General features: G+C 36.1%; 3 protein-coding genes across 6 annotated transcripts in view; 1 reads left to right on the top strand and 2 right to left on the bottom strand.

The window, feature by feature from the left end:
* Window positions 1-5462, bottom strand: part of LOC116165605 (retinal homeobox protein Rx-B-like) — a 32529-nt gene extending 27067 nt beyond the window's left edge. Inside the window, exon 1 of the mRNA XM_031480188.1 lies at window positions 4939-5462. Coding sequence (XP_031336048.1) covers window positions 4939-5338 — 400 coding nt within the window. The 5' untranslated portion in view covers window positions 5339-5462. The remainder of the gene's footprint in view (window positions 1-4938) is intronic.
* The window catches only part of LOC116165602 (major facilitator superfamily domain-containing protein 6), a 73994-nt gene that overhangs the window by 33672 nt on the left and 14843 nt on the right, over window positions 1-25479 (top strand). Inside the window, exon 1 of one of the 3 annotated variants that reach the window (XM_031480183.1) lies at window positions 20967-21042. The exons of 1 other annotated variant lie outside the window; for it this stretch is intronic. The gene's annotated coding sequence lies outside the window, so the exon portion shown is untranslated. Of the gene's footprint in view, window positions 1-20966; window positions 21043-25173; window positions 25361-25479 lie in introns of those variants that run through there. One more of the 3 variants, XM_031480180.1, reaches the window with a different exon arrangement.
* On the bottom strand, window positions 9609-16317 carry LOC116165604 (proclotting enzyme-like). Of its 2 annotated transcripts, none has more exons than XM_031480186.1 (7): window positions 16031-16317; window positions 15049-15514; window positions 10765-11039; window positions 10526-10718; window positions 10199-10476; window positions 10013-10152; window positions 9609-9964 (listed from the first exon to the last, which is right to left on the bottom strand). In XM_031480186.1, exons 1-7 carry the CDS (start codon window positions 16152-16154, stop codon window positions 9803-9805), a joined length of 1638 nt encoding a protein of 545 aa, XP_031336046.1. In that variant the 5' UTR covers window positions 16155-16317; the 3' UTR covers window positions 9609-9802. The 2 variants fall into 2 exon arrangements, with proteins under 2 accessions (XP_031336046.1, XP_031336045.1); XM_031480185.1 differs by lacking the exon at window positions 16031-16317 and adding an exon at window positions 15592-15753.

Genomic DNA, 25479 nt, shown 5'->3' with positions numbered 1-25479 from the left:
GTAGTCATTGTATTTTATATGAACATCCTATACATATATTGTAGATGCTTCTATTGTAACACAGAATTAATATATTACAGGTTCTGGAGATGATTCAAACTTTGGCGCCTTTCTTTGCCTGCCGGCGTATTAACTTCCAACAACGGCAAGAAAAGAACAAAGGAACATGGAGATCCACTAAACTGGCGGCCAAGGAAGGATGTATTACTACATCAGTTGCTACAGACAACTTGGTTAAGGAAACTGTCAATAGACGAAGGGAGAAATGCAAGAATTTTGGATTTACGTTGTAGCGGTTCAGCATTGCAGTAGGTCCAACGCTTAATGAAATAAATAGTTATTTACACAAGTCAGAAAAATGACACATTCCTACTCACACATGTAGTGTTGTTTTACTGATGAGTTTTGTATTGCAGGTTTCCCGAAATCGTCTTTTTTTTTATATAAAATTTCAATTTTCGGGACAGGAGGCTTAATGTTACTGCCACTACTGCCTTGAAAACGAAAATTTCGTGAAAATATGACAATATGAAAATGAAGGTGTGATGACGATTTCGGGAACAAACTGTTGTACCTACCTATTGCTGTCTTATAAATATGTGAATATTATTTAGGTATTGATGCTTATAGTCTTTTTTATTTTTTTTGGCAATAAAACCATTTTATGTTTCAAGTCTATGAATTAGTGATTTTTGACCTATCTTCTTGCAGTATCAGTAGCTAAAGTAGTAGGTTAAAAGAACATGAAAGGAGGTAAAAATATACAGTATACTATGGTAGTTTTTACTAATTTGTAAATTGAATTTAACTATTTAATTTGGCATTCAAGCCAATCAAGAAGGCTAAAACTGCTATACAGATAGCAAACTTAACCTAACCATAATAGTATGGCTTGCCTAACTACTTCATTACTAGCAAGTAAAATCCACAAGACACAGATTGGTACCGAATAGTACATCCTATTATTGTCTAGTTAAGTTTAACCAGACAGTTATGGTTATCTTCACCCCTAATTTGTATTATTTACCAGATATTTATAATGTTATCAACTAAATAATATCGTCTCTTTAGACATATTGTGTATTGTAAATTTTACCATATTAAGTTAAATCCACTGTATGTCTTTAACTAACAACGTACAGGTAATTTTTACTATACGTTTGGATATCCCTTTTTTATCAATATTTTAGGGTTATATTAAGTTTTTTCTGGTGTATTTTACCATCAATTTCTTTCAGTGTAGTTTTAAAGAAAGGATTTTTAGGCCTTACCAGAGCTGTGTGGGACACTGGCTCATCTAAGATCCTAAAAGAGCTTGAAATGTCAAGAGTTTAAGCTCGTCCTACACCTAAACATTTTGTCTTTACAGCCCTTTCATAAGAGTTTGAACTTTGGATTTAGCAAAATACTTCAAGTTTCATCCCCATACATCAATTGCAACTTACACTTTGGTTGGATGTGCGTACAAGCGGTCATACAGCAAACGTCCCATGGGAAATCAATTTCTTGCCATTCTGGCGTCACATCTGCAGCTGCGGCAATAATCTGAGAGATTCCTAGTAAGGGTAAGACATATACCCTGTCTTTAATGAACCCCAAAGGAAAAAATCCAGGGGGGGTCAGGTCTGGAGAACCTCTAAAGTGATTATCGAGAGCATCTCGTTCTTAAGGTAGACTGCTCCGTCTTGCTGGAAGTAAATGTTCCCATCTGCATGTAACTGTTGGAACACAATTTCCGACCGTATTATCCAGATAAATACCGTTTATGGTTTTCTCTCGAAACCGTCCGTACACCTTTGTTTTACTTAAAGCACAAAAAATATTCACTTTGTAATACTACAATCACTTCGAACGAAATTGCTATGCCAGTAGGGGTAAATTGTAGGCCTACTATGACGTTCCTTTTGATACTTGGTACGAAATTTACGTTGAACTCTTGTTGATGACTTTGTTTCTTCCATCCAAAACACACAACGAGCACGTTTAGGCCCTGTGAAATCTGCCATATTCCTAGTGGATTCAGCGCTACAACAATACAGTAATGAAACCTGAAGTATTTTGCTACAAGATGACACCTCAATCACATGTTTAAGTCTTCTTAATAAAATTCTATAATATTTATTTATTTATACTTTATTAGATAATATTTACAAAGAAATTCTTATAATATGCAACGAAAGTTGTAAAGTCTAAAGATTTTAGAAAATTGGGAGAGCAACTCCCAAGCGAAGTAGTTGGTTTAGTCCAAAAACGTTTCTTTTGTTTCTCTCTAGCGCCCAATTTTACATACTTGTTTGGTACAACCTACATAATGTTAGCAGAGCGCTATTAAAAAAATTTTTCTTTTACCACAACTAAATAGTGGCAAATTATGATCTATGCATATAAATATGTCATATTTAGGCTCGGTATTATTTTAAAATTCATTAATAATTGAACAAAAAAACAATAATTAATGATTCGAAACAATAATAACAAACTTCACAAACGGTTCTTTTCAGAACCACATAAAGTTTTCAAAAGAAATTCGTGATGTCATAAATCAAGTAATATCTTTTATTTGCAAAACTCGATAACTCGGAAACGATTGCATTTGGGTACACCATGCTTCTTACAAATTATGCTCAAAATTGAGAGAAGAATTGAAATATACTGTTCCATTTAAAAAAATGCAATATTGGTGATCCACGCCTTTATGACCCTGTATAATCAAAATTACAGCTGCCTAGTAGACATTAAGGAACCTCAAATTTTTTGTAAAAAACTTTTCTTGGTACCTTGTATAATTTTCATCGACCGTTTCCAGGCAGATCAGCTACCCTGTATAGTGTACATAACTTTTTTTACCTCATATGCCTACAAGGGGACGGATTGTCAGCTTCAAATCGGATTGGGGCCTTTCATACTCGGGACGGTTCATCCCTGGTATGCCATTTCACATCCAGGGTTCCTTATAACCAGCAATTGACAATGTGAATGAGTGTGACATTTCAAAGGCACGTGAAAACTCCCCTAAACTAGTAACCCCAATTTTGCATGCCGCAACTTCATTTATCGTTCATTATACAGCGTTGTGTATATTGCGATGAAATTGGACCATGTTTCCATAGAATTGAGAGCAGGTGTTCTTGAACAATAAACACCTCACAAACGAATAAACCCAAGAATTCTTCATACCATGAGCTATTCCTACCCAGGGTTAGTCATACCCAAGATCATATATACGGATCACTTACTGGGTTGTGATTTACATTCCATAAAAATGAAATGGAGGCGTGTTCGGAAATACGCCCAAAACCGTCGATATTGTTTTTGGATTGGGCATATTTTCACACAAAATGTAGGGATACAGGGTGTCCTAAAAAAGCGGACCAGAAAAAATATTGTTTTTTACATATAAATGCCCGTACACTATTGCATTTTCGGATTCTCCGAACATTCTAGACATGTTACATATAAATGTCGGTATTGATTGAATGGTTTAAGTTGCAATAAAGTGTTACTTTAATATTGGAACGTAAATATTCCGTGTTGAAGATAGGTATCGGACATTTACATACAATTTTTTGGAGAATCCGAAAACGCTCCCTGTATATCTACGTTTTGTGTCAAAATATGCGCAATCCAAAAACAAAATCGACGGATCTGAACGTATTTCCGAATACGCCTCCATTTCATTTTTATTGAATGTATCCGTAAGTAAATCACAATCCAGTAACTGATCCGTATAGTATGAACAACCCTGGGTAGGAATAGTCCACGGTAAGAAGAGTTCTTGGGTTTATTCGTATGCGAGGTGTTCAACTGTTCAAGAGCACCTGCTCTCAATTCTATGGAAACATGACCCAATTTCATTGAAATAAATCCCTCTACCTCTGCTCTATGATTCAGTTCTTCATCGGTCTTCATTGCGAGTTTCGTCCGTTACATTGTTTTGGGGGCATTGCTGTGACAACGGAATGTTTTTTTTAATTTACTTATGCCATATTGATGCAAGTTTGGACGAACTCGACCATCCGTTAATTAATTGCTGCAAAATGTACTCGGCTAAGGGAAACCGATTTTGCGAGGGCTGCAGTAACGAAGCAGTCGATTCCAACCTTTTTTTTTAATTGTCTGAAAATATCAGCGAGAACCGAATCGAAAATAATCAGAACTGTAAGAGGAGACGTGTACATAAATAAATGACTCAATTAACGAATGAAGTCGGCTTTCAGTAGATGCGCTAATGAGTAGGTATTGCTGGAATCAATTGAGAAGACGCGGAAAAATAAGCTCTCGTTGAAAAGTGGATGGAAAAAAAAACTAACCGGCAAAGCTCGCAAATTGTATACCAATCGCTACCACGTGTTGCATAAAGGTAGACTTTACAATTGCTCAGACTTACGAATGGTTGTACTTGTGCGTTGTAAACAACTCTGTTCATTCAGTTTCCCCTTCCACTTGGTTGAGAACGTGCTCAGCATTTATTTAGGTAGGTAACACATTATCCTATGGCTACTATGGGATATGTGCTGAAAATTCATTGCGAACAGAACAAAGCACCAGAGTGGATGTGTAAATAATTGGATTACGTCGTACCATCTTCAGTAATGATACAACCCAAAATTTGGGCATGGAAGAAGTGCTCGTCAGTTTTGCCACATGTCTATTTAGATTCATTCTCATGCGACTCCACTGAATGTTTTCTGTTTCCTAAGTGGCGCTTAACCGAAGCCCCAGTATGAAACATTTCTTATAAACATCTAATCAGTTGTAGATAATTAGTTAATTATTAGAGACCACTGAAATGAGTGCGGATGGTAACGAAAACAGAAAAAAAACAGGACGATTGTGGGTTTGCGGTGTTATTGGTTATCTCTAGCCACGCGAGGATAAAATGCAATTACTCACTCAGTATTCTACTTCAAGTCAAAACCCTAAAATTATTATGCTTACCTTTCCCAATAGTCTTGGCTCTCACTTTATCACTACGTATCGATAAATTTAAAGGTTCGTTTAATTCATGCGTGGCGGCAAGTTTTGGCACACTATCCGATACACGAGATGCACTGATGAAGGACATCTTTGATTTGTTTGCAGTCTCTTCGCCGTTGTTACACTTTGGAGAAATACTCTGTATCCCCAATATGTTTTCTATAAAATGAGGGGTTGGTCTAGTGGTTAATTTTCTGTACACGTGTTCGTGCCACGATAGAGTCCCATTCTCAAATTGCACACTTTGGGATGCGTCGTTATGGCACTCTGTTTTTGACAAATTCGGAGAATAGGCTTCTTGTACACGAGTCTCAGCAGTAACCGATTCGAAAGTATTCTGCACCGAATTTTCCGATGACATCTCTGAGGCAAACCATCAGAACAAAAAAAATTGTCACGCGCGTTTAAATGTATGACTGATCAAATAACGCGCGAATTAATACCTTCGTTGTTTACGAACTGAACTGCGTCGTTGTCGCTTTCAGTTTTGCGCCCCATAAAGCAGCGCATACGACTAAATGCGGAGGAAGACGAATTCGGAAAATTGAAAGCTCGAGATTGCGCGGTTATACAACGCCATCGACGCGTCGTTTTACCACCCCTTAAGATACTATATGCTTTTCAAAATAATCCCTTGTGTCATTAAATGGAATTAAGGAATGTAGCTTCCAGTTGTTAATAGAATGCCTGAAATTTTGCTCATTCTCTTTTAACAGAGGTTTAACAAAATTCATCCCCTATTCCAATTCGCTTCAAATTCAAATCTTCCAGATATTTCGTAATTATTCAGTTTTATTCAGGATAAATTACACGAGTAGGCTATTTACCACCAATTTTTACTTAGGGGAATTCGTCGGAATAGCAATTTTATATACCCACTTGCGCGAAAATGTAAAAATTAATCAGTTTTCATTAACATTACAAAGCTCGTGTTTCGCGAAACCGCTTTCCCACTTCATGGTGTTATACTTAGTTGGGCCATGGGCTATTTAAGCCGGAATTAGGAAGTAGAGTTCAGGCAAAATATGACCCGGTTTTTTTCAATCGGAGAATCGAAACGGTTACTTTGTGGTACGCAAGAAAAGTTTCATTGGCAAAGGGAAAGTGCAAAAACTAATTTGACAATTCGGAACAACTGACTATACGAGTATAATAACAAAAAAGCCATTGTTGTAATACAATTAGGGAATGCAATACCGGGATTGCGGGATCCCGAAATACCGGGATCCCGCAGCTCTTTTGCGAGATTAATCCCGCACATAAATGGAGCGGGATCCCGCGGGATTTGCGGGACTGAGGAATTTGTCGACCAAGGGGACGACTCTGTTTACTTTGTTAATGAAACTGATAACGGCGAATTATTTTTTAAATAATTGTTAAACTTTTTTCGTTAAAAATGTACTATGATTTTTGAGGCACTTTAGACTTTTTGTGCTTTACAGGTAAGATTTTTTGAGTTCTAAGTTAGGCCGAAGGTACTTTTTTGTTAAATATTGTGATAATTAGAGATTTATTTTAATACAGAAGTTAACCGCACAGAATTGCTTATTTGCCAATTTATTTAAAGTTTTGCGCAAATTCCGGGATCCTGCGGGATTAACATCTAACAATCCCGCAAATACCGGGATTGAGATTTTGCTGCGGGATTGCATTCCCTACTAGAAACCAATTTCGAATTCAAAGGGCTGTAACTTTTGAACTAGTAGCCCAATCTTGGAACTGTTTGAAATTATTGATTCTACAGGCCACATTCTATAAGAAAATTTTTTTCCGGGTCGATCTGAGAATTTTTTTTGAGGGCCTCAAAAAAAGGCCTTCCTTTTTTACCAAAAATCGACTGCACCAAAATTTCTCGGGAAAACACTTTATCTGATTAATTTTGGTGCGTAGAATCCAAAACAATTCGTAATATTTCGATCAGACTTCTCAATCAAAAGTTATAGACTAGAAACCAATTTCGAAAGAAAATTCAAAGGGCTGTAACTTTTGAACTAGTAGCCCAATCTTGGAGCTGTTTGAAATTATGGATTCTACAGGCCACATTCTATAAGAAAATTTTTTTTCCGGGTCGATCTGAGACAATTTTTTTTTCGGGCCTCAAAAAAAGGCAGTGTAAAACCTTCCTTTTTTATCAAAAATCGACTGCACCAAAATTTCTCGGGAAAACACTTTTTCTTATTAATTTTGGTGCGTAGAATCTAAAACAATTCGTACTTTTTCGATCAGACTTCTCAATCAAAAGTTATAGACTAGAAACCAATTTCGAAAGAAAATTCAAAGGCCTGTAACTTTTGAACTAGTAGCCCAATCTTGGAACTGTTTGAAATTATGGATTCTACAGGCCACATTCTATAAGAAAATTTTTTCCGGGTCGATCTGAGACAATTTTTTTTTCGGGGCTCAAAAAAAGGCAGTGTATAACCTTCCTTTTTTACCAAAAATCGACTACACCAAAATTTCTCGGGAGAACACTTTTTCTTATTAATTTTGGTGCGTAGAATCCAAAACAATTCGTACTTTTTCGATCAGACTTCTCAATCAAAAGTTATAGACTTAGAAACCAATTTCGAAAAAAAATTCAAAGGGCTGTAACTTTTGAACTAGTAGCCCAATCTTGGAACTGTTTGAAATTATGGATTCTACAGGCCACATTCTATAAGAAAAATTTTTTCCCGGGTCGATCTGAGACAATTTCTTTTTCTTGCCTCCAAAAAAGGCAGTGTATAACCTTCCTTTTTAGCCAAAAATCGACTGTACCAAAATTTCTCGGGAAAACACTTTTTCTTATTAAATTTGGTGCGTAGAATCCCAAACAATTCGTACTTTTTCGATCAGACTTCTCAATCAAAAGTTATAGACTAGAAACCAATTTCGAAAAAAAATTCAAAGGGCTGTAACTTTTGAACTAGCAGCCCAATCTTGGAACTGTTTGAAATTATGGATTCTACAGGCCACATTCTATAAGAAAATTTTTTTTCCGGGTCGATCTGAGACAATTTTTTTTTGGGGCTCAAAAAAAGGCAGTGTATAACCTTCCTTTTTTACCAAAAATCGACTGCACCAAAATTTCTCGGGAAAACACTTTTTCTTATTAATTTTTGTGCGTAGAATCCAAAACAATTCGTACTTTTTCGATCAGACTTCTCAATCAAAAGTTATAGACTAGAAACCAATTTCGACAGAAAATTCAAAGGGCTGTAACTTTTGAACTAGTAGCCCAATCTTGTCCAAAACAATTCGTACTTTTTCGATCAGACTTCTCAATCAAAAGTTATAGACTAGAAAGTAATACAATCGAAGGTTTGTGATCATTTTGTAAATTTTGTGGTAAAATACAATGGTTTATAGACCAGAGGCAGATTTAACATTTTATCGGGCATGGGCTAAAACTTGGATCGCTCCTTTAAAAAATGCTTCAAATGGCCCTATGGAGGAACCAAGAATGCGATTTTTACACCACCTCCATAATAAATTATACAAGTTGTAAAGGTGTGGCAGTCGCGTGGATGGATAGAGCCCATTTTTCACTAGATGGTAGCTAAAACGATGTGTAAGAAACACAAAAACAGCTTTCGATGGAAGCTTATTATCGTCATATTTACATTTATTTCCTTGCTAATGAGGACATCTCTCGAATTCCGTTCGATTTATTTGTCGTGTTGTTTTTAGGGGAATTTTTCGAAAGATTATGTAATGGTTTTGTCCGTCTGTCTGTTCCTCGTTTAACTCGAAAAAAAAGAAATAGCAATGTAAAACTTTCGCCAATCGATTTCTTCGAGTTCAACGATCAGTGCTATTGAATATGAGCCGGATTAAAAGCCTGGTTTACGAATGGCTGAGTGGCAATAAATTCCCCTACTGAAAATCGTATGCGATTCTTCGCATTTTGTTTGATTTTGTTACGCTTTCTAAAATCTTAAAACTTTTCTAGAAGGCGTGGGACAAATTTGGCTTCAACTCTTCTCATGTGCAAATAATCTTCGGAATTATTCCAGGCATCTCACAGAGTTGATCAATGATTTGGGCCGATGGTCTTCACGAACGAGAGCATTGATTCGTCATTTCTTGACGTTGAAGGGTGTCATGAACGGGACAATATTAGTTTATTTCCATCAGTGATCCTGCAATTTTTCGATTGAGCCGAAAGTGCTACCAGTATTTCAACAGTAGAAGGCGTAATGATAGCATTGCATTTTCTTACATTGCATGTTCAGATGACAGATCTTTAAACACGTCGGGTCAGAAAACGTTTGCTTACTGACAACCACCAAACGAAGTGGGAGTTTATACTCGTTCCTCACGTGTCTTAAGGTTTTGTTGAACATCGGATAAAAGAATCGTAAATCGGATTTTTTTCAAATTAGAAATTTGTAATATATCGACAATGAAAATGCTTGAAGTGGGGGCACTTTTTGAGTTAAAGTTATCCGACCACAGAATTTAACAAACCAGTCACAAAATAATGCCATTGGAGGTTTTCTTTGAACCACCGTTAATTATTTTGTGTTTGACCCCCGATTTTGCCAGTTAATTTTCCGTCCGTCCGTCTTTTCCACTTATTTCTGCTCAAAAATAACGGTGTCCATCTTGACTGACCTGAAGTACACGGTATAAGAAGGTCAAGTCACTTGTACGCAAGATCATAGAAACTTTATTTCATGTACATCTAATCGCGACTATCGATAGCAATAATTTACTTGGACATAAATATTATTAAATACGAACAGTATGGGTGTATACCCTTTGGTAAATAGTTGGATCATACGTTACGGACTTATTGTAAAGCTATTCATCACAGTATAAAAATGAAATATATCTCCTTAAACTATCTGTCCTTAGTGTGATCTTTTATCCAGTTTAAGTACTCAGTAACTCTCGTGTAAACACCAGGATAACCCGGTTCACCACACTTGTTGCCAAAAGAGACTACTCCCACCTGTATCCAACGAGTGTCCCAATAAATCATTAAGGGTCCGCCAGAGTCTCCCTAAAACCGAGAAATTTAAGTCAGATATGTACCACGTCTCAGTATTACCTGACACGCATCTGTTCCTCCATGAGAATAACCTGCGCATATAAAGTTTGAAGTTATCGGTTGGAAATAGGCGTCGTCACAGTCTTCATTTCTCCAAATTGGTAAAACCGCTTGTCTTTGAGTTGTACTTTCTTTCCCTCCTACAAAACTGGATTACAATGCGCCATCAAGAAAATGTGAACCTACCATAATATGTAGTGCCCCAACCGACGACAGTTGTACGCTGTCCTGCAAATTTCTCATTCCTCAACTGGGGGGGTGGTAAACAAAGTGGAATCACGTATTTTGACTTTCGAACTAGTCTATCTAACACTAGAATGGCAATATCGTTGTAGAAACCTACTCGACTAAACTTATGGTGAGCTCTAACTTCGGTAACTTTGTACGTAACCGGAGCAGAGGGTTCGTCCTCTCTTTTCAGATCAATATCGCCCAACCTAACTGTAAACTGTCGAGCTGCAAACCTACAACGTATTTTAGATTAATTTAAAGAAAGTTTTTTTTTATAATTACGGTCGTTGTTGGGAGTCTTTGGTACAGTGAGCTGCTGTTAACACATGTTTAGCGGTGATAAGTGCACCTCCACACCAAAATTCCGTCCGACGATTACCATGCAAAAATATAGCAGCCATCCATGGCCATCGCCCTGGTAAGGATTCTTCCCCACCAACAACCCTGAAGTTCGCTGTCTCCGGCTGCCCGCAATCTAAATATTATTTCCTTACTTACTTCTTCAAACAGTAACGCGTTACCTTCAGGATCGACAATGCTTCCGACGAATGCAGAAATTGGGGCCGCAGTAGACGATACTATGGGCGCGGGAATTGTGGGTGAGGTTTTCGCAACAGCGCTAATTGTGGTAGTAGTAGGGGGCGTCGTCGTTATAGGCTTAGGGACAGGTACCACGTGACCTACAGGTCTGGGACAACAAACTCCGGGTACGAAAATACTTTTAAAACACAATGACTGCCGCAAATTGCTGAGATTTAAAAGTAACTGAGGACAGTCGCTCAAATCGTCGCAGTATCTGAAACGAAGAACAGCTCAATTAACTCACAATGTGCCATTTAGTTTAATGATAACTAATGGACTATAATCTTCGTAAGGCACATGTTATTTCATTACTTGAAATTACTTGAATAACGCACCATAGAGATTTCAATGTCGCCGAGTCCTAATTTTGATGGTTTAGCTCTTTGTTTGCCGTTGGAGTGACTATATAGATTATATAAAGATATAACGATCACTATGTATTTAATACATTAAATCATTAGAAGGAAATTAAGACGAAGAAAATATGGTTCTTCCAGGGTCTACACTATATCCAGTGTGGGTCGCGAATAGGCATTTATTTTATTCCTTCAAATTTTTAAATCAAAGCATTGAAAAGCTCTCTGAGTGCTTATTCAATGTTAAAGCCAACTATCGATATTGTTGAACGGACGTCACGATCGCTCGACACAGACAAACTAAACGTTCGAATTAAACAATATACCTCCGGAACTGAAAACCTTTCAAACTATGTGTAACTTACCCTATCGCACCGTTTAAAATTTGAGGTGGTCTGGTTACACTGCTAAGGATAGAAAGATATGTTATAGGTAGTTCAATTTAAGATCTTCCCGATCTTCAAATATAGCCAGTTCAATCGCCACGTTTTTTCAGCTTGTTTAGTTACTCGAAAGTAGCCGTTTCACATAACGAGACATGGATAATTAAGCGGATAATTATCGCAATAGTTAAATTTTACTGAAAGACTGGCAAGCTGACCCTATAGCAGGTTATGCGCTGCTTGAAATTTTCTCAATGTCTTTTTCAAAGTTTTCCAGTAGGCTAATTAAAATTTGAACGAATTTAAGTAACTTTAACGCACACATCAGGTACAAAAAGAAGACCAAAGAAGTGTACATTATAATGATGTTCCTGAGCTCCTTTAAACTTGATGTTCAAGATTGTGACTTTAATTAATTGGTTTGAAATATCTCTCGGGTAATTGCATTTACCAGTATGTAGAATAACTAAGATTTATTTCTATATTTGGCAAGCAAAACTTGACAACGAAAAGAAAGTTACAAAAATGAGTGTAATTATAAGAAATTATAGACACTGAAGTAAAAACAGGGAGACAGTATCAATAGATAAAATAAATCGTTCAGTGAAAGTAAATAATCTCTCTTGCTAAATATGCGTTTGCTGTAAGTTTGCGATGGTCTACCGTTGAATTGATAAATAAATAAAATGGAAAGAGTAAAGTGTGGCAGTTGTAGATTTTAGTGTAACAAAACCGTGACAAATTTTAACCGAATTATAACCAGTACGATACGCCGAGTTGAGTTGATGATATATCCTAATTAAAATTAGTAGATAATTAAATGTAGGTACGCTCACTCTGCGACCCGGTATTTCGGTTATATTCACATTACCTGAATTATGGCCACTCCATAAGTTGTATTTATCGAATTAGAAAAGGGGTTACGCAAATTTGGAGTCCTTCAACGCTAAGACAATCATAAAAGGCCGAATAAGTAATTGGCAAAAACTAATAAAATAATCGCCCACTCATGCCTTATTTTTCTGCTCCTACTCTTACCACACACGCAACTCGTATATTTTATTTCCACATTGTCATAATTTTCATGAAATTAGTTTAATTGGATTCAATGAGACAACTTCGTTAAGAAAATGTCAAACGTACTACTCTCGATGAGCAAAAGACTTTTCTACAAAAAAAACCAGGGACGTAACAAGTCACGTGCGGTCCCTGGCGCAACATCAAACACACGGGATAATCGGGAAAACCTTAAATTGTCTCTAATTAGTTTGATTCGCGGATTAATTAATTTTATTCGTAGTTTAATTAATCAATCCGCGAATTAAATTAATCGATCCATGAATTCAATTAATCGGACCGCTGAATGTATAATTAAACTGCGAATCAAATTGATTAATCCGCGAATCAAATTAATTAATTCTGAGAAATCAAACCGCTACTTAAATCGACCCGCGGATTAACCTAATTATGTAGTAATCAATTTAATTGATGACGTCATGAATTAAATCAAATGGGAATAAAATAATAATATTGGGAAACAGTTTTCAGGAAAGATCGAATTTTCTTATGGTACGCGTAACCGCGGCGGTCTAAAAAAGTGAGAGTATAAGTCACTTTTTAACAGCTCTAAACTTTTAAATTTTTAAATTTTGCGTAACTCCATTTTTTCAAATGGCACCCCCATTTTTTCTTCACTGTTGTGTTCCTTTTTCCGAGACCGTTAATTTGATACAAAATGTCAAAAGCTGCTTCTAACTGTTTCGAGAGTGAAACTGAAAAAATGATTGGGAAGGCAATACTTCCTTTGGTCACGAATTGGCAGGATTTTAGAATAATATAGTATTATAACTATGTAATAATTTTTGCAACTGGCGATCTGACCAGAACGCCCGTTCTTATGACTTTAATTTGATAAGAAATGGTTTAAAAATGTTCTTCCTCAATTTTGTCAGCTAAATTTGTTTTGTTTTCCTTGTAGTTTACTCAAAATGTGCGTAATAGGGAAGAAACAGATGGTATGGCGTAGCAATTTGGTCGGGCGTATTGTTTATTGCAGGATTATTGTTTTGGCATGAATTTTTCTCATTTGGGATGCAGATCCTCTACCTTTAAAATAAACTTGTAACAAACGAGCTCCTAAGTCACTGAAAATTTAATGAGTTCTTCCTTGGGTGATGAAAATTAGAAACCGTTAGCGACATATCAGACAGACGGACGGACGGACCAAGAACTCGCTCAGGAGTTCGCTAATAGAGGAATCTTTCTTTTTCAGGTGCGGAAACAGACCAGACATAAGAACGTAAGAATTTTGCGCGAAGGTTGTCTAGTATAAGTTTTAAGCTTTGTGGGCAGATCGGGGTTTTGGGCAGCATAATTCGTATGTTAGGGCGTAACAACTATTAACCTGAAACAAGACTAAATGTATAAATATAAAATAACACATTTTTTAGAATTTCGGGTCTTTGAGTCATGCAATGAAGTTACAGTTAGCGATACGAGATAACCGCAACTACATTTAATCATAAAGACGGTTTGTGCCTTACGCTAGGCTAAAGGGGGCTTTAAGTTAATTACCATTCTAAATTGCTAACAGTTTATACTTTATAGCATACCTAGCGTTCAGTTGGAAAATGATGTTAATTTTTTCAGTAAAATTTCCTACAATTATGATCGATCGATTGACAAAACACACCGCAGAATGTTTTGTTAATTAAAGTCACGTATTCATTTTTAAACGTACATAAATTCGTATATGCCAATCAAAGAAAATAACTCCATTTGATGGAGTAATCTTCCATGCAACTTTTGCACAATGCATTTCCGCCGTACCTACAAACTTGCTACAACGCTGGACGAGAGCACAAATTTGGCTATTAAATTATTTTCTTTATTTATAGAAAATAGTTCAGTTCTTACCTGAAAGAAAAAAATTTGATTCAATTCAGACCCCAAAAGTGCAATTTAAAGAGAAGGGGTATGTGCGTGTTGAAGGTCGAGCATCCTATCGTTTTGGGTCAAACTAGAAAAACCCATTTTCGCAATCTTTTGAGCACTTTTATGCTGTAAATTAAAACTGGTGGGCACGTGTCGTTCATTGCGGTCTTAGCGTGGGTCTTGTTTCTAATTTCCTACGCTAACACCAAAATACTAAATACTATGCATTGTGATGAGCGCAAAACTGTGGTAGAAGGAGGATACATACTAATCAAAGAGTGTGCGAGGAAAGGAGAAATGCATTTCACAAAAGTTACCTCAGCATACTAATTAGATAACATTGAGGGAATTCCCAACTTTCTAAATGAATCTAGGCATCCAGGATGCACGGTGATGACCACCTGTATTTTTCCCTTCAGAGTTAGTGAAGTAACGGCGATTCTAAATTGGGGTTAGTGTTCATTACACCTGTTTATGTAAGACGTAGATTCCCGAGCACGATTTAGTAATACCTATTATTATAATTAAGCTGTAAACACACATTACTCACCCATTAGTACCATCCGGCGTGGTACACGTTCTTGGATAATTTTCACTTTCATCTGTGGTTTGCGGTTTCTGTTGATAACTTGTAGAATGTGTTTCTCTAACCAAAGGTGAAACTAATGGCGATACCAATGGTTTTATGGTATCGGTGACGTTTCTGCCCAGAACATTTTTTGATATCGTATAAATGGCACCTGGAACATCGTCGGGGAGGTCCGTGTCTTCTCCACCGCGAGTCATGTTAATTATATATCTACCAACGGTGTTTATAGCACCTAACGTTTCTGAAATGGCCGATAAGGTCTCTGGTCCAAAATGTCTTCCAGATTCGACATCTTCCGCATTCGTACTGCGTGGCTGAGGGATTCGTACCCATCTTCTTTCAACAGGTTCACTATATGCAAAGTACCTATAGCTAGGTCTGGTACGGTAGAAATTATTCGAACCATTTACGATAATCAGTAACGAGCCTGAAATAAACCAAAGTATCGTTTATGTAATATAATACAGCCAACGGCAATAACACGTTGAAGAGTAACGATATTACCAGTATGAAGAACGCCAAGGAAAGTAATGAATAATTTCCCTTTCACCAATACGAGCAATAGCATCCGTTTGATGTAACTGGAATTCCCTACCTGCTGTAACGTTTCGTGCCGCATAAACCAATAGTTACCGATTTTGAAAATGAGTGCATTTTTATAGTTTACAAAACACGCTATTTTTCCAGTTGGTAATTGAATTAAAAACTTCATAATTTGCATAGAAAGTTGCGTAGGAACATTCAATTGTTTATTGTGTTCAAAACTCTAATTCGCTAATTGGTGCAGGGTTTCAGCATGCACATCCACACGTTGAGGTAAATAGGAAAAACGTTACTCGTTACTTAATCTTGGGTTCACGGTGAGAGATCACAAGTAGCTGTGACAATCTCGTGCTTTTAGCAATAATAAACAATGCCAGTAATTGGTACAATGTGCACTTACCAACCGCGCAATAGATCCAAACGTGCATTATGAAAAGTAAAGTCAAAGAACAACATTCGACACCGCACACTACTAAATACTTTAACAGAAAGTCAACAATGACCCAAATTTGTTTCAAGAGCATCAAAGAAAGTGACTGTTTTTCTCCCTTCTTAAGCAGTAAATTTCTCCCACTGCATACACATGCATAGGTAGGCTTTTTACTTTCGTTAAAACAAATTTCACTTGATAAACTCTCAGACGGTGCCAATGCCGATAGCCGATATTTAAAAGTCTTGTTTTGTTCATATTCATCTTACTACTATCTCGATTTACACGAGTAAGCTGAAGGATACATTTCTCCGTTTTACGACCAAAACAATTACCTGCTGACATGAATATTAAGAACTAGCAAAGGTATTACGCGCATCTAGGTTCTATCTACGATTATACTTCTGACAGAGATTTTCTAGCGGTAAAACTTAAACATTTATTAATTATTGTGTCAATTTCGGTGGTGACTGTTCTTTTTATTGCGTTCTTTGAATATTTTTATATTTTTAAGATACACATCAGTTCCATCTTAGTATCACATTTTAGATTTTGGTCTAAGGAAAGACTGCGCCAATTTGTGATTTAATAAAAAAAAAGATAAAAAACTTAAACTAGCCCCTATGAGCCTATAAAACTCAAAACTACCCTCTATAAGTAATTCCCATCAGCATCTGTTATAATTAACTTTGTAGCAGGCTCTAAAGATCTAAAAAATCTTACTAGGTAAAGAAAGGTAAAAGGTAAAATTTAAAATTCACCAAATTGCTTTGTAGCAGGCTGGACAAAGGTTTAAAAGCTCACCTTAAAAACAAAAACACTTTTTGCAGATTCAGATACTAAAGTCGAAATTTAATGTGATTTCTTCAGCCTATCGCAAAGATAACTGTATAGAAGTTTCTCCCCTCCCCTCCGGTCCCTGATTCTGCAAAATCTGTCTTTGCACAGGTGTTTCCAATTTTTAACATGACTTTATAACAGTTTTTAGCCTGTTACAAATCTAATGGTACAATTTGTAATTTTACGTCTATGGTAATTCACCCTTTTAACCTCTAAATAAAGTTCGTATTTGGAAAAACGTTTCTTTTTTTAACGTGACTCTAAAAGTTTTTTCAGCTTATTACAAAGCTAACTAGTAATGTAATTTTACCCCTAGATATATTTGGAAGGTAGATTCGTCCTTTTAGTCTCTGAATTTGCAAAATCTGACTTTGCACACGCATTTTTAGCGCATTTCCACAAAAGTAAAAAATATGCGCTATTGGGGCAACTTTGTCAGTCCGTTCGTCAGTCCGTTCCTACGGCTGTGTCGCTACTAGATCTTTATCTTAAGAACTATTGTTCTACTTTTTCGCTTTTTAGTTTGATATGGTGTCGAGGTTTGCTACAAGAATGTTTTCTGCGTTTATTGCTAAAAAAGTTATAGGAAAAAGCAATTTTATATATTTTCCATGTAAAATTTTGTTTTTCCAATTTAGTTCAAAATTTAATTTTGGTTCGCAATCACAGCTTTTGATTTTTAGATTTAGGCCAGAAAAATGAGAATCTATACGAATAATATTATTAATCAATGAATAATTTAAAGAGTAAAAATAATTTCGTAAAAGATTTGCATGATTTTTAGATAAATTATATAAATTTGTTAACCCACGTCCTTCATCTTTTCTTTTAATATAAAGCCTTTCAACACAAGATTTAGGATGTAGGTAATTATATTTTCTTAACATTCTTCTAGTGTTATTCTATCTAAATTATTTAAATCTGTGTCGGACCACTTTAGAATTTCAAAGGAATAGGACAAGGTAGGAACTGCCCAAATATTTATAACCGTTATTGTATTATTTTCTAGAATTTAGTTTTGAAGTTGTTCAATATATTTTTGTTGAAATTCAATTTTAAGTTATGAGTGATCCAAAACAAAATTTTGTTTCATTCCTAAATATTTATAACGCATGTTAGGTAGTAGTTGCGGAATTTCATTGACTATTTGTGAATTTATAGTCGGAGATCCTTATTATGTTAATTTTAGCACATTTGTCAATTCCAAAAACCATACAGATATCTTCACTAAATTTTTTCGATGTTTTTATTAAGTTGTCTAATTGACTTTCGGATCTAGAATATAATTTTAAGTCGTCCATGTACAATAAATGTGCAATATTAGAGGCTTGTTTGAAATTAAGATTGAAACCAGCAGAGGAATCATTGAGTAACGTAGAAAGTGGATTTAGTGCTAAGCAAAACCATAATGGACTAAAAGAATCGCCCTGAAAAATCCCACGTTTAATATCAATTAATTTTAGACAACGAGTTCCGTGGACAATGATTGTATTGTATTCCATCACACCAGTGAAAGTATTAATAAATTGGTAATTAACTTTATACATTTTTAGGATATGAAGGAGTCAGTTATGTGGAATGCTTTTTTTGTAATAAATGTAACGTAAATTTCTTTTGTTATGTTTTGCATATGCTGTAACAATAGTGTCAATTGCTATATTGTTCTCGACATCCCAATGTACCTTTCGTACAGCCTTTTTGTTCAATACTTAAAATTTGATTCCTTTTACAATGGTTATTATTATTATTATTATATTTTTTGTTGTTTCATTTGGGCATCAACTACTGAGGTCATTAGCCACTAACCACTTTAAGTAATTACTATCATACTTTCAAAACCACATTTATTATTATTATTGTGCTTATAAATCCTATACCTACGCTAAGATGCTTCTTATAAAATCAAATTGAAATGACGTATCAAAGAATTCTTCAACCCTAATCAAAATGTTTTACGAAAAGAAAGGTCAAAAATCGAATGCATCAGTAAATTAGAAATAGTCTTTAAAAATGCCCAAATTTACCAAACCTGGAAAGTAAAAACTGCAAATTGGGAGCTTTATCGCAAGAAAATAGAAGCTAATTTTTATCCGACGAACATTGATAACCTAAGACCCGCATTTTCATGTATTGGGAAAACTAAAATGTGCGATAGACAACCAGTGCCATGGTGGACCAAAGAGCTTGCACAAGTCATGTCTGCAAGAAAAGCCTTTAACACCTGGAAATGGCACAAAACGGACACAAATGTTGTAAATTTAGAGAGGCTTGTGCAAAAACCTGACGTCCAATCAAAAAAGCAAAAACTATTAATCTCTCTACCCCAATAGAAGTAATATGGAACAAAATTCGAAAAATAGTGGCACAAATACGCTCCGCTTTTCCTGAACTATATGGCTCAATTTAATAGTAATGTGCTAAAACCCAACAAACCGAAAGATAACCCCACCTCGTACCGCCCAATCTTCCTAACATGTAATTTGTGCAAACTAAAAATATTAAGAAAACCCTAGCGTCAAGGATAACAAGGAGGTGTTTAAATTCCGTTACCGTAGATGTAATAAAATTGGTCATAAGGCAGCAAATCGTAATGACAAGTGCTCTCCCCGCGAATCTGCGAAAAGTGCTAATAACACAAGTTTGTTGGCTAGTGAATCATTATTTGTTGCAGATGGTAATAGAAAAAGAAAATGGCCCCTGGTGCTAATTCTCAAATTTGTAACCAGGTGAAGCGGTTTTTCTGTTGCGAATTACGTCGTACACACTAGAAAATGTACCGCAGGAATTCTTCGCGAATTTTCTGTGATGTGCCACCTGGGTAAGAGAAAACTAGAGAATACTAACATATTCATTGGCTTGTGATTGCTTGTAGGTACACATTACACATTAAATGTTAAATATTGAAATATTTTATTAAAATATCAATCAACTTTGAGGTTTTGTTTTAGTGGTTAGAGTGGTCATAGAGAATTTTATTCCCTACAGTTTCCTGTAAAATCACAAAAACTACCCTTCCCTACCAGAGAGGAGCGGATGACTCTACTTTTAAAAATATTTCTTTTGGTCCAATATACAATTGTACAAAGTGGCTCGCATTGGTCATCAAACGCCCTATAAACGCATTTTTTTACTAGGCCTAAAACCAAAATAAAAAACCCCAAATATTTCAAAAACCAAACGATATTAAAAATTGTATGATCATTTATCCAGTTAAAATAAAATAATTATAAATTCAATTTGGGACAAATCATCAGTATTATATAATTAATTCTATTATATGATGTCAGTTTTATTTGCACGCGAGAGAGTATGCGAGCATGAAAGTAAATTTAATTCTCTATGCTTACGCCATCTTTTGCCATAAAAATCGTTACTTTTTTCTCATAGTTTCCATTTTTACAGCCGATGACTGGTACTTTCCGCCTAACAAAAATCTATATTATGATCTTTGCGCCCAAGAAAACAAAAGAAACGAATATCGGTTGTCCAGCTGAAACTAATTGCTGTTGCATACGACTTGCTATATACAGGGCGACCTACTGAGACATACCAATTCATTTACTGTACGTACGCACTGATAAATAACATATGATGAAGAAGGTAGTTTTCCGAACTTCCATAATAATCGTCGAATTTCTCAACACTATTTTTTATACTATATGACTCAGTTGATAGTTTCACAACATTTTGGATATCGTAACATGAACTGCTGTAAATAAATCGTTAGGGGAAATTGACCTTATAAAAGAAACCAATAATATGAAAGTTACCCCTTTTTCGTTTAATTTTTAATTGGAGATCGCTTCCAAAGTACAATGACGAGCGATTATTTCAAACACGTGTTGGAAAAAGGTTACATAATTGCACATATGTTGTTTATTAGCAACAAATTTGACTTAATCTTCCTATAAAAGAACTTGACGCAGTAATGGCACGGAAGCGAAAAGGTAAGATCAGGAAAACCAAGTCGATTTTGAATGGTGGGAAAAAAACAAAAAAATGAAAAAACCTCACACAATGCACAAATACAGACATAGTACATAGGTGTACATGTTTTTCACATGTATTGCACCAACTGGTTGTAACGCTGCTAAATAACGTGTGTTGTGATCTTTGTATCTATATTATTCTGAAAGACGCAGGTAAGTAAAGTATACAAACAGCCGTAATATTTTCCTTTTGATTCCTAAACAGGCAATATAGCACATATGAAACTCCATCAATAGACTTATACCAATTTTAACATTCTTAGAGCTTTACCTTTACCGCATACTAATCAAATCGAATAATTTACAGAGAAAATTCGATGCTTCAAAGTCTTATATCTCACACGGTTAGTTTTGCGTAATTCGCGATTGTTATATGATTGTTTACATTACCACAAATGAAATACACGCGCTCGATTTTCTTATTTACATGTGTGTTTTCAAAATTAGTCGGGCTTTAAATTATAAACGCTATCCACATGCTTCCTCCGCTATTCTGTTCAGCCTTGTTCCCAAGATTCCGCCAAATAAGAAATGTTTCTAGGTGAATTAGTCGAAAGTACAGAAACGATTCCTTTCCTACAGCGAATTGTTGCGTACTGTAACATTAAAAGGTTGCGGATTATTTCGCTGGAAACGTGGACCTCATAAAATAGCTCAAGAATTAAAACTGGCAACATTGCCATTCTTTTTTTCAGAGGAGTTTATGTTGTAGTGTTTCCATAATTGATGGACATAGAAACCTCTTTGCTTCAAAAGGAAATTGTTTATCCGTCATTCGTGTTCCATTGGTAGTCGAGAGGAATAAAATAGTGTAACGTGGATTCTGTTAGTGAACAAGATTATTAAACCAGTTCCAAACTAATACAAATTTCTATTCTGTTACCGCGTCCTGGTAACACTTCTCCACCTTAACACTTAATCAGTTCCAATGCATTCAGGCAGACTAGTAAGAATACAAGATTGTGTTCTCTGTCCTGAATCAACAACAATCCGAAGATGTTGTTAGAATCCTGTTGATCCTTTCCACCATTCCCGGTTTTTTGATCCCAGCCCAGTGGGTTTGAGTTACCGAATTCCTGACTGCAAGCATTTTCCAGGCCGATGGGAATTGGTGCGATTACCTGAAAAGTCTGTGGACTTCTCGCAGTCCATCAGCATCCCAGCGGTCATTTGCTCCTAAACCAGTTTGCTATACGTTCACTTTGGGCAGATGTAACAAAACTACTTGAGATAGGAACACAGTAAGCTCAGGCCAAGTAGAAGTGGGCGGGGTGAATTACGGGGTTCTTATACAATGGCAAGAATAAGCAAAGAGGAAATGTAGTAATAGTAAACCGGATAGGCGCCATTTAGTAAATGTCAAAGGGAGAGGATAATACCAAAAGAGGGAGAAAAGCCAGACTAAAAGATGCTTGTTCGAATCTTGCTAAGTTAAAAAAATAAAATACTTGCTAGGGGTAGCACATAAATAATAATTGACGTCACAATCGATAGTGATTTAATCAATGATCTCAAAAATATTACAAATATGTCTCTGTAATACATAGATCTGCTATATCAATATTTGAATTTAAATTGATTTTTAGTAAAAGAAGGGGAGAAATAGACTTCCGTAGAAAACAACGAAGCTATAATCGTTAAATGAATCTCAAAAAAATGTAATAATTCCAATTCGATTGTATCGAAAACCAGTATGTAATCAAACGTTAATCAAAGAATCGACGAAAATAACGAACTACAGGTCGCAACGGCCCTGTTGAGGTCAAGAAGGGCGCGTTCTGCATATATGTAACACATAATAACACAACAAATAAATAAAAGGGGTAGTGAATAGCGCGGTACATAAAATATTGCGAAATAGCAATATCTAACGTCTGATACTAAGTAGAGGATATTAAACTGTAATTAATACTGAAAAAGAATCAATAATTCGAATGCATTTACACTAGAATAAGCAAAATTTTGATCGACCACGGGCAATTTACAAGATCGTTAAAGCCACAAAGGGGTTTCATTAATACTTACAGTTACAATTATCGAAGTGTAGGTCAGCGAACTCCAATGTGATTCGTGATTAATTCACTTGTATCTGCCAGTAAGATAGAAACTCATCTGCAGCGTTCTTGACTTGTTAACGGTGAGGTGGACATTCTCCCAAATGAATCTCTCTTGCGCAATATTGATAAATTCAAAATTCTGCGGTTCCACCCAAGAATATAGATGCAGAAAAAAAATGCATTATTCAAAGTAATGCGTAATTGTCTTGTTACATAGCGAAAAACGGCCTTAAACTTGTAAAACATATTCCATTGCAGGGGTAATAAACAGTCGTGTGTGGAGCGGGAACGCGTGGGAACGGCGTTTCCACTCTGCTTTTTCCAAGAAGATATACGAGGGTTGTCCGTAAATTAGGTTTTCACATAGTAAAGATTATTTTATTGCAACCAGTTACATATTTTAGAATCTTTGGCTTTTAGCTGTTTGTTTAACGTAATCCCCGTCACGATCAAAGGATTTTTGGTGTCCGAAAACATTTTTATACGCACTCTCCCACCGACCTGCACAGGAAGGAATTGACAGCTGCCTTCCACTCTTCGTCGCTTGAGAATACCATTCCCAGAAGTGTTGTTACGGATCGAGGAACAAATCGTATTGGTCACGGGGGCCAAATCAAGTCTGTACGGAGGATGGTGAATGATTTCCTACTCGAATTTGCCGCTGAGATCCGTTGTGGTGTGGGTCACGTGAAGGCGGCCGTTGTTAGGGTGCAAACGAACTCCCTTTGTCAGGTGGCCCTTCGTTTTTTGTTCTATATAGCCTGGTGTAACTTTTTAGTGTCTCGCAAGTACCTTGTCGCGTCGACTGTCAGAATTCAGAACGCATTTCCTATCCCAGAATACCAAAGTCATCGGCGTTTGCTTGAACTTTTTGACACTTGCAGAACTGGAATGTCGCCATTGTTTTGAGTGTTCCTTTGTCTTTGGTGTGAAGGTAGTGGTCCGAAGTGTCGTCCCCCGTTACAAGTGAATGCGCTTCTTTCTGACTGCTACTACCTGTGTACTAGTTTACAGTTTATTACTAATAGCAATATAATCACTATAATTTCGCACTTTAAGGATCAAAATCGGTGAGAATTTCGGACCCCACGTTCTGAAGGAGAGGAGGGGGGTATCTGGATCGCCTATGTTAGTCAATTCTCACACTGGAAAATTTACGACTACACCACTGGCTCGAACTCACTCATTTCTGTAAAATGAGTTTGTGTATACCAGGCGGTAGGTTTATACCAAGGTTTGTACCTATGGCTTAACAAGAATCTACTCTTACTTTATTAGTATTATAGAAATTTTAATAATAATTCTTAGTCAATCTTCTTCAAAATCCCCCTGGAAATCTTGTAGGCTTCTTAGGAACTCTGGGTCTCCACAGGCAAGGTGACATTTTGTGTATGCGCTATAAAAAGGTAACATTTTTCCATTAAAATAATTTTCGTAACACTGTGTGTCATGTTTCATCGTCAAAAGGTCTAGAATTGAATGTGACCTGCGATATTTTGAAAAATGTGGCGTTGGTTTTTCATTTTTGATAATCAAAATTTTGCGCGACTCTTCCTCACTCGTTACAATTGCAGAAAAAGTGGATGCTAATTGCTATGGCGCTTATGGCATATCATTATCGTAACTTCAAGTGATGAGGAGCATTTGAATTACACCTTGCTATCCTTGTCTGATCTGGATTGTAGGTTAATAGAATAAACCTGGAAAATAGACCGATGACCACAGCTGAACTGCACCTTAATTTCAAATTTGGCTAACGACATAAATACACCTTCTAGGTTTCCCTTGCCATTAATCATAGGTATGCCCTCTAGATCAGATACCCTTCAGGATTTTCGAATGACAAGGAGGAGGAGCACTTTCATTGGAAATAATTTGTGCCTAAATTTTTTATTATTTATAAATTTAATGGCCCAAAACAAATAACTGTGCGAATCTTCTCATACCTACTCCCTCGAACCGTTAATTGTTGTGTACTTTCACCGCGACTTTCATATCAATTTATTTCTTTGCTTTGTGGCGACTGCATTGTTTGAATTCTTGACTAATATTTGTTAATTAGTTTTTTATGCAGAAGCTTTTACGTTGTGCTATAACTAACTGGACTAAGCAACGGTCTACAATCGAGTCATGAAAAATGGTAAATTAATTAAAAGCAGTGCTTCACGAGCGAGAATAATGTAGTACCTACTTTAATAGCAACATTCAACCTTCATTTGCGAATTGCCGTCATCCGCTCTCAAATTGTCGCAGGAGTGCTCAAATTGTGTGTTGTTTATTGTGAACGCGCTTATTTTGAATTAGTTTATTTCAATCAATCAGGTACTACTCACTGATTTAACTGTGGGTGGTACTTGATAGTGCAACAGTCTACGTGTATAAAGTTCCACAATTTGTTATTCCCTTAGAACCAGGTAATTTTATATAAGTATTTTCTTTAGAAATTAGCACACCAATAAGTCGTGTATTTAAGTAATTTACAAATCTACTTCATTTCCAAAAATTGCCGGAAGAAATTACGGTTACGAAACCT

Source organism: Photinus pyralis, unplaced genomic scaffold, assembly GCF_008802855.1.
Source record: "Photinus pyralis isolate 1611_PpyrPB1 unplaced genomic scaffold, Ppyr1.3 Ppyr1.4_LG3a, whole genome shotgun sequence".
In the NCBI taxonomy this organism is placed as follows: domain Eukaryota; kingdom Metazoa; phylum Arthropoda; class Insecta; order Coleoptera; family Lampyridae; genus Photinus; species Photinus pyralis.
The sequence above is the reverse complement of the archived record's forward strand: the minus strand, read 5'-3'. Positions and strand labels throughout refer to the sequence as shown.

What these genes read in the sequence shown, in the direction of transcription:
- LOC116165604 (XM_031480186.1), bottom strand. Translation starts at nt 16,154, where the DNA reads ATGCTCTTGAAACAAATTTGGGTCATTGTTGACTTTCTGTTAAAGTAT. An exon ending in ACGCCGGATGGTACTAATGG is followed by an intron (nt 11,040 to 15,048) that starts GTGAGTAATGTG and finishes TCTTCGTTTCAG; the next exon opens with ATACTGCGACGATTTGAGCG. An exon ending in TTGGGGCACTACATATTATG is followed by an intron (nt 10,153 to 10,198) that starts GTAGGTTCACAT and finishes CCAGTTTTGTAG; the next exon opens with GAGGGAAAGAAAGTACAACT.